Here is a 9,877-nt window from a genome sequence, read left to right as displayed (position 1 = left end):
AAAAGCTACTATTTTCAGCTTCATCTAAGAATCTGTCCATGCAGAGAGGAGCTGAAAAACGGTTTCTAGGAAGATGTTGATTTATGAGGACTTATTTGGTAGGAGAAGCTAAAAAAACAACTTTGTAAAGCCGGTGCAAAAGCTATATCAAACCCACCTTAAGAAGACACCGAATATACGAGGCAGAGGGGACATTAAGAAAAAACCACGGCAACCATATAACACAACTTATACAAGGATGACCATAACGTGTGACCCGTCGGCGTTTGGGAAACACGTGATCCCGCCGCTGCCACCGCCATGGCCATGGTCCCCTGCCCTAACCCTGTCCGGCCACCTCCTCCTCTGCCTCGCTGTCGTCTCTCCCAACTCCACCGCTAGCTTGCCTACCTCCCCCAAACCCCTTTCTAAGCCCGCTAGAGATGGAGAAGAAGAGAGAGACCGGTCACGAAGGGGCGTCGCGTGCTGACGACATCACGTAATAGAGTTTGCGCTTATATAGCCCCATAAGAACTAGAAAAAACGACTAGAAAGCTCAGAAGGAACTGAGCTAGGTCACGTGGCAATATGGAACTGCTGCATGCCATCTTTGCAAAGCAGTGTGACTTACTTTGGTTTCACATTTTTCTGTTAAAAGCTTCTTTTGTTTGGCTATTTCCAAATATTTCATCATAAATAAATCAAAACACCGTCAAAAGTCCTCTGATTTCTATCGATCTTGGCCTAACATTTGCGCCAATACACGTAGAGTGAACCCAGGCTAGTCAACTAAGCCAGGGCAACACAAGCCTGCCTCTACCAATGTAAGGGGCCGTTGTTTGGTTCACTTGTCTTAGCTAAGCCGAGTTTACTCAGATCATATTTGGTTTCCTGGTTAGCTCCAATACAATTAAGGATGAAAATGGAACGAAAATATCCCGAACCGAACCGCATCGTTTTTTATATTTAATCCGATCGAATTCGTATTTTCTTGTCCGACTTTACCGTTTTCGCTTTCGCATTTCAGATGTTTCGTATTTCAAATGTAAAAGTAGAAAACGGTTTAGACATTTTTCGACCGTTTTCTACTTTTCTACTTTTAATTTGAAATATTCCGAATTGAAAATTCGGTTTAAAACCGAATTTGGCCAACTGCACAGGTCATACAACCCAATTATAGGTTGTTCACCACGCAGCTGCGTTCTTTCTACTGGTGGTCAGCTGTCCTCTCTTATAGACGACGCCCAGCCTCATCTCTCTTCACCTCACGAGATGGTGCTAAATGTCAGGAAACCAGCAGCATCTACACGAAAGCCCACCTGGACCATAGCCCATCAAGCTCATCGGTTTAACCCCCACCTGCAAAGTCAATCATTTGATAGTTTTTGCATCAGCCGAATAAATCTTTGTTACTCAAAAGAAAAATCTGAATAAATCTTTAAAATAAAATACTACATCTATTCTAAAAAGATTAATAAAATTATTCTGACTCAATTCGAGTTCATGTTTCTATAATATGCACTTGTTAATTATTATATGTACTTGAACTAGATCATGTATGCACTTAGTCATACACTTGGTATACGGGTCGGTATTCCGTATTGAGTTTTCGTTCGACATAAATCCGCTCGAATTGGTTTGTTTTCGAAATTCTTGATAATTCGTAAGTTCGCGTTCGTTTTCGTGTCCGGTTTTACCGTTTTTGCTTTCGTTTTCGTATTTCAAATGTAAAAGTAGAAAACAATTTAGGAGTTTTTCGACCGTTTCCGAACGTTTTCATCCTTAAATATAGGGATGAAAACGGTACGGATATTTTCTGACTGTATTCGAAACCGAATCCGTTTAGAGGGGTTGAGATCTGTGCGTATTCGAGTCCGGATATCCAACATCCGATACCGTATCTGTATCTGAATACTCAAATCGCATATTTATGATGTCGACATCCAATCGTATTCTATCCGACATAGTTGACACTATCTGTATTCGAATCCGAATCCGGACAGAAATATGAAAACAAATGTAATATCGGTGATATCCGTCCGTATCCGATCCATTTTTATCCCTACTTAAATACAATCCCCTCGTTCTCATTCATGTAAGGCTACCTCATTGAGCATTCAGCCTGTTCGCTTGTTGATTTTAGCCAGCCCAAACCAGCGAGTCAACAGCGAAGATACTCTGCTCATCGTGGGCCTCACCTTCGGCTGGAACTGCACGCACCACTGCGCACTTCTCTGATGCCAGGGGAGCTCGCGGGCGCCGCCACCGGAGGACACGCAGGAGCCGGCAGGGGAGCGCGTGGGCGCCGCCACCGAAGGCCGCGCAAGAGCCGGCAGGGGAGCGCGCGGGCGCCGCCACCGGAGCCCACGCAGGAGTCGCCAGGGCGCCACAGGAGCCCGCGCAGAAAGTCGCCAGAGCTGCAAGGAGGTGAGGAGCTCGCCTGGGTGGGAAGTGAGGAGCTCGCCGGGGTGGGATCCAGCTCGTCGGGGTTGGTGGTGTGGACATCGGAGAGGTGAGGACGGATCCAGCTCGCCGAGGTTGGAGGTGAGGACATCGGAGAGGTGAGGACGGATCCAGCTCGCCGGGGTTAGAGGTGAGGAGCTCGCCGGGGTGGGAAGTGAGGAGCTCGACGGGGCGGGAGGTGAGACGGCGCCGGGGTGGGAGGGTGTGGAGCTCGCCGGGGTTGGAGGTGAGGAGCTCGCCGGGGCGGGTGATGAGGTGGCGCCGGGGCAAGAGGTGACGAGTTCTGGTGCTCGGCGCGGGAGGTGAGACGAGCCAGACGAGCGCCAAGCCAAGCCAAGCCTGGCTCCACGGGAACGACCCCTCCCCTCGTTTCCAGTAAGCCAGGCTAGAAGGCCTTTACAGGCAACCAAACAGGAGCCTGACCATGAGGTAAAGTAGGAAACCAAACAGCCCATATAGTAATGTTGCCATCTAGATCTGCTATGTGTAACACATCCACAATGCATCCAGATCATGTATTTTCTGCTAGATTGGCATGTATTAGGTGCATCCCTAGGAATTGCCGGGGTTAATTGACTTAAACTGAGCCGGGTGAGAGAATGATACTAGATTTTGGTGGATTAACCTATTATAGGTGGGTCCTTACCGTTTGTTAGAGAAACCTTGAAACACTAGTGATACACTGATACGGCCAGCCAGTGCCTTCTTGAGATAAGCAGTGGCTCTAGCAGAGATGAGATTGCATGGCCACAGAATTGTAGAGAAAAAAAAAGAGAACAAAACAAGGAGACAATAATAGCTTCAAGGCAAGAAATTGGTCCGAGTTTGCGCGTGCATGGAGAAAAATTACAGTAAACAGTAAACAAAATAATTTAGAAAAGAAAAGAAAAGAAAAACCATAAATGTTACAATGAAAACAAGCTGCCTACCCGTGCTATTAGCACGGACCACCCTTCAGAATTCAGAATGCTCCCTCCTTGCCAATGACAGGCGCACCACTGTGATAATGATCCAATCCCATTATTTGAAGGCTTCAACTGGGACCACTTGCAACAGATACATCATTCCCCGTGTCAGTTCACCACTTCGATATCACCATCAGGATGAAAATCCCAGAGTTCCTTTAGGTTCTTTTTGCCAAATAATCTAAATTTACATGATCTGATGACTATCTCTTCAATCCAGGGTGCTGTTTTCTCCTCAAATTTCACCACCTGCAAGTTGGGTAATCCTACAAGGTCCAGCCGTTTGAGCCCTACAAAGCCTCCTGCATAAAAGACCATCTTCTCACAAGCATAAGAACCATCCAGAAGAGCAAGATTTTTCAAGCTGTGCATTCGCTCCATGAGTTTAATATCATTTTGCTTCAGATTAGTCCTGAACAGTTTTACCACGGAAACTGTGATTGAACGAAAAATCCACTCTGGCACTGTTCCAATACGACCATCCAGTTTTATGGTGCGCAGGCATGGGAACTCTAGGGATGCCTTCTCCGTGGGCAGATAGCAGAGTGTCCCATTGTTTTGACATGCTCCAAGATACAAGTATTTCAAGGAAGGGGCAAGCTTTTTCAGGGTAATGGAAACTTTGGCACTATTCTTCTTTGTAAGACCTGTCAATCCCAGGGACTTCAACCAAGTAAGCTTCCCCAAAGCTTTCATTGCCATGTAAGAGCTGCCTTCAACATCCACTACTTCCAACCCTTCTATGGCCTCCAGGTTATCGATACCTTTAGGTACTGTTACACCCTCTGATGTATATGAGCATTGTTGGTTTCTGTGATGACATGAGTCTTGTTTTTTCCTACTAGCATGAAGGATCCGCAGCCTCTTGAGTTGGGTGATCTCACTAGGAAGGCTTGTGATCTGTGTCTTTCTCACATTTAGCACTTGAAGGAATGGTAGCATACCAATTGAGGAAGGAAGCTCACCAATACTTGATTTGCAAAGATTTAGGTACCTCAAGTGGCACAGATCTCCAATGTGCCTGATGTCTTGCTGAGTAATTAGAAAGCTGGAACTTGAGAAATCTAGAACACGTAGCGTCTTCATTTGGGAGGAGCAAATTAGTGAAGTATCTGATTCTGAGGGTCTGTTTAACACTGTGAGTGATCTGATGCCTGAAAGATCCACAAATGTATCTAACTTTCTGTCACTCTGACCATCCAAACTTAGGTGGCGAAATCTCTTTGCTTGGACAATGGAGCCATTATTTTTATCAACTTTAATTGAGAATTTCTCCTCTTGTGCAATCATGATCAGGATATCTCGCATAATTGGATGAATCCGACAGGTCTTAATAAATGACCTGCGTCTTGACAATTGGGACACCATGATCATGTTTCGATCATAGAGCTCCAGCAAATACCGTCTTGCAACCTGTTGAGCACTCAGCCCAGTCATCTCCCTCACAAGGCCTTCGGCCACCCATCTGTCCACAACAGTTCCTACCTTGATGTCACAATCCTCTGGGAAAATACTGAGGTATAGCAAGCATGGCTTAAGATAAGGTCGTAGACATTTATAGCTCCGAGTCACCACTCTCTTTATTTCCTCAAGACCTGGGCTATTGTATAGCATTGAAGGAAAAGATTGACATAGCCTTTCACACTGCTCAACCCATCGATGTGGCTTCTTTGAGGCAAGTAATTTTGCTACAGTTTTAATTGCTAGTTTCATACCCCTGCATTTCCTCAGTATTTTTGTAATTGTGTTGAATGGTGGTTCTTCTTGATCCTTGAGGCTGTATAGGTCCAGCTCTTGGAAGTCTTGTCTGTCTTCAGGGCTCATTTTTCCATTCTCTGATTTAAGAATTTCATCTTTTAGAAACTCAAATGGTTTCCGTCCCCTTAATAGTGGGAGGTTGAGAATATCATCAGGGCCCTCTGTGCAGCCCTTTGCAACCTCATGGATCTCTGTCGTCACAATGACCAAACTCCCACCTAAGCTTAGATCTGGCAGTGCCATCTTGATGCGAAACCATTCATGCAATTTCCATAAACCAACAAACACAATCAAGAACCGTGTCTCTTTTAGGTTCTCTCGAATATGATGTGCTACACACTCTTCTTCTCCACTTGAAGGAACAAGCGAGAGTTGCTTAATCATATCCCTAAAGACCTTTGTGACATTCACATCCTGATGCAATTGAATACATGCATGATAATTATAATGTTGCTTTTTGTCATCATATATGTCACGAGCCCAATCACTCTTGCCTGATCCACACATGCCAGTTATCACAACCACCTTGGGAGCTCCTTTCTTGTCTTCTTCGAGTGATGCAGATGCTTTGGAAGCTTTGATCCGTGAATCCACCAGTGTCTTCATATCATTGGAGTTAGTATCATTTTGATTACTTTCTTTAAATTGAGACCGCTGCCAGTGGTCCAAAAACACTTCAATATTCACATAACTTGAAATGGAATAAGTAGAGACAATATCATCATAGCGCTTATTTCTCTCGCTCACAGTAACAATCCTGGATCTCATAACACATAGCTTTTCAGCAAAGTGACGCAGAGCTTTGTGATTATTGAGTATCTTCTGCGACCAACCTGAATTACGGATACGGATAATCGTATGTTCCTCAAGGCAGTCCTCTATGTCATAAACCAAATCTTTCACTTGATCTGCCCAGGGTTTCACCATTCGATATTTCGGATGACTCTCTGGCATCTCTTCAGCGACACCAAGGAACGCGCCAATTGTTTCCAGCTCATCCTTAACACACCTGCCAAAAGATATTGGAAAAAAATATTTTTTTTGTAAGGTTTACCACAGGAAAATTAAATGTTAGGCTGAAGCGAAAGGGTAAAATATATTATTAAGTACTACAAGACTCCTAATATATGACACCCTCCATCCCAAAATACTTTATGTTTTAGGATTTTTCAGATAGATTAGTGTATAGGTGAACTATCAACACCTGCAATTACAGTGCATTACATGCAGCCATGCAGATTTGTTGCAGTATGGTACGGGGATGTTAATATGGGCCCAACCTAGTGTTCAAGACCTAAAGTTTTATGAGACAATTTTTTAATCTTAAAGTATCAAGTTTTCTGGGATGGAGATAGTACTACCTTTATCATGAAATATAATAGATTTTGAGTTGTTCTAAGTCAAACTCAAACGAGTGTTAAAATTTACTATTTACGACGTTAAAAGGGCCAATTTTAATAATGTATTCAACAATTTATCTAACAGTGCTCGTAATATCATAAATATTATTGTTCTTTTCTATAAACTTGATCATTCTTAGGTATATTTTGCATCAAACGAAACATGGTACTAAACATGAACTAACACAAATTTGTACGGTAACATTAATATCCCTATCACATAGGGCCACTATATCTAGAATTCCACTTAAATTGAAGCCAAATATAGTGGTATTTAATTGAGATGGCACCAGTATCACGACTACTTTCCTTTTTCTTTTTCAGTTCACAAGCATTTCAATGTAATCCCTGTTATCCAATAGGGCTGGGTGCTTTCAGACTGATCTAGGTATGACACTTGGAACGAAATATTACTATTGCTAATTACAAACTCCGTTGGGAGCCTTATGTTATCCTCACAAGATAGACTAGAAGAAAGTATAAATCCTAGAAATTCTCACAAAAATAAACATCTAGCGATCTATTCATTAGAATTTAATCATCATTGACAATAGTAACCATAGGATCTGTTATCCTTTCTATTATTCTACATACCTATAAAAATATTCTAAATTAATCCTCTAAATCTATATCTATATTACCTATGTTTCCCATGAAAAGTAACATAAAGTAACCCTGAATCTTCATCTAAATTAACTACATCTACAATTAAGAAAAGTAATACGGAGTAACCACTCAAATTTGCATCTAAGTGCCATTTTGAAAAAGAATATGACGTGACCCTATACATTTTCAACTAAATTATCCCTCTACTATTATTTAAATAAACAGGGCTTTTGTGTTCATGCCACCTATTTTGTAGATCAATGGTGATTTTGCCCTCATTTTTTCAACTTTGTATTTTTGCCCCTGTTATTTGAAATCAAAGGCAGACTTTACCCCTATTTTGCTGTCATTCTAACGGTGTTAATTCACAGATGAAATGACTACTTTGCACATGTCGATTTGCCCTTACTTTTGTTGGTTCATTTTGATTTTACCTGTAACACCCCAGGTGTTAGTCATAAGTTAAGCAGCGAGTTTGGACTCAAGTAAGTTATGCCAAGTGATGATTGAGAGCTCTAGTCTAAAATTTTTGAAGTGGTGATGGAAGTGCTGAGGTCAAATCTATGAAATTGAGTCCTAACTTGAACTTGGACAATACACCTTGCTTACATGTTGACCCTTTTCAAATGTAAGCTTGAGTAATGTGGAAGGTGCCCCTTTTCATGTGCCTCACATATATTTCCATCTACATTGACTATTGGAAAAGTTTCATGAAGTTGGGAGCCAAGAAGTCACTTGAAATGATAAGTTATAATCTTTCTTGAATTGCTTCATCCGGTGAATGGGAACATGGGATGTCGACCAAACCTTGCTACCTTGTCCAAATGACTCTAATTGAACTCTACAATAAAAGTCATGAAGGGTTTGTATTGAGCAATTGTCAAGAAAATGCCTTAATTGGTCGAAAACCCTAATTCCAGGGTTTAACGAGGTGCTGCTTTGACCAAGATGAAACTATGATTTGGGGACCAGATATGAAGTTTGACCTTTAATAAAAGTTGAAGTTTGAGTGGAGTACAACAAACTTTATTTTTGGACCAAGCCCTGATTCAACTCCTAAGTGGCTCAAACAGTGGCCTCAGGTTTAAATGTAGTGCTCTTTTGGGCTCTCAGAAATCTTTCTTAGTCCCTGATCGGCAACAGCGAGTTGACATGTTGTGACATTTTTATCTTCCAAATTCATATGGTAACTCAACTGGATTACTTAATATGAGTTGGAGTACATTGTGTGGAGGAAACAACTAAATAAGTCTCATCACTTTTGGAGCTCGTTTGGATATTCACATTGAATTTCAAAAATAGAACCTCGCACTGTTTGGTCCCTGTTTGGAATGAATGTCTGAACCCTGAATTTCAGTTTCGGGTACTACACTTTGGAGCCTTGTATCTATCCAACCAATCCAAATCAGTCCATGATCCTTTAAGCAAAGTTGTAGAGCAAGATGTGTACAACAAACTTTGTTCAAATACCCAATCCTAAATCACCCTTTAAGTTTGTCAAACAGAGGCTCGAAGATTGAATCTGTGGCTGTTTTTAGACTTAGAAATATTCTAAGTAAGGGATTAGTAACCACTTAATTGACATGCCGCGTTCTCATGTTTTTGTTAAGCAACTCAAGTTGAGCCAAAAATGAAAGTTGGCATATATGTTTTGGAGAAGAGCATATAAAAAGTTGGACTAAGTTTGACTCCATTTTGGTCGTCAATCTTGGGTTTATTTAACCACTATCAACACATTGACACAACCACTTTGGAGCTTAATTACCCGTTAATCCATTTCTCTAATGACTCGGTGCCCTTAATGAAATTTGTAGAGCAGTTCGTGGGCTTCAACTTTGCTTCAAGGTCCATGTCTGAATTTGGACCAGAAGCGGCCTAGAATCGGCACCCACCTTACCAACTTTGGCGCCCGCCACCTGCTTGATGTTATGGATGTGTGGTCACCATGCACGAGCTGAGCGCCCCACCTCCATTGCCATGCGCCCTACCCTCTCCTTGCCTCAATATGGAGCACCAGAGCGCCCTCATTCACTCTCTGCTCCCTCTCGCGCTCGCCCATGCTCTCCGAGCACTCGTCCTCGCTCCGCTCAACGCTGGAGCTCGCGTCTGCCATGGTCACCGTCAGCTCGAGCTCCATGGCCACCGCTGTTCCTTCTCTACCTAGCGCCTGCCAGCCCTGCACCACTGCAGGCACCTTTCTACCTCGTGCTGTCTCTCCTGCTGTCTACAGCCGGCCACCGCCGAAGCTGCTCCATGGCCACCACACACGCTCGCTGTCGAGCCGCGGCCTCACGAGGCTAAGCCACCTTGGGCCACTCTGCGCTGCGCCAAGGGCGCCAGTGGGTGCGCACTGGCACTAGGCCGCTATGTCGCCCCTGCCTCCTCCACTGCCGCCAGCTACCCACCGACCGAGATCAGTCGGCCCCCAACGTCCTCTGCTCCGGCTACATGAAGAAGAAGGGTGAAAAAGAAAATAGAAACTCTTTGCAAGGTTCCTGATGCAAAACACCTAGAGAGAAAGGATTTACATTTGTAGGCTTAGTTGATGTGTGAAAAGTCCTAGGAGTTATAGATTTTACAAGTTTGCTGTCAAGTTTTGCATGTCCTCTGAACAGATCTGAATGATTGTATTGTTTGGCTTACTTAAACATGGAATCATGTATTGTTGATAATAGAATAGTTGTAGTGATTTTGTTAAGCTTTCGA

General features: G+C 43.0%; 1 protein-coding gene and 1 long non-coding RNA gene across 2 annotated transcripts; one reads left to right on the top strand and one right to left on the bottom strand.

The window, feature by feature from the left end:
- The first annotated feature begins 2,044 nt into the window (after window positions 1–2,044).
- Window positions 2,045–4,638, top strand: LOC136502160 (uncharacterized). Its single transcript, XR_010770437.1, has 3 exons — window positions 2,045–2,406; window positions 3,628–4,177; window positions 4,253–4,638. It is a non-coding gene; the product is annotated as an uncharacterized lncRNA (long non-coding RNA).
- Window positions 4,639–4,788: 150 nt separating this feature from the next.
- On the bottom strand, window positions 4,789–9,308 carry LOC136499692 (disease resistance protein RGA5-like). The gene is made up of 3 exons (XM_066495255.1): window positions 9,160–9,308; window positions 4,980–6,174; window positions 4,789–4,872 (listed from the first exon to the last, which is right to left on the bottom strand). Exons 1-3 carry the CDS (start codon window positions 9,306–9,308, stop codon window positions 4,789–4,791), a joined length of 1,428 nt encoding a protein of 475 aa, XP_066351352.1.
- Between the last annotated feature and the right edge of the window lie 569 nt (window positions 9,309–9,877).

Source organism: Miscanthus floridulus, chromosome 13 (assembly GCF_019320115.1).
Source record: "Miscanthus floridulus cultivar M001 chromosome 13, ASM1932011v1, whole genome shotgun sequence".
Lineage (NCBI taxonomy): Eukaryota > Viridiplantae > Streptophyta > Magnoliopsida > Poales > Poaceae > Miscanthus > Miscanthus floridulus.
This window is presented reverse-complemented; position numbering and strand designations above follow the sequence as displayed.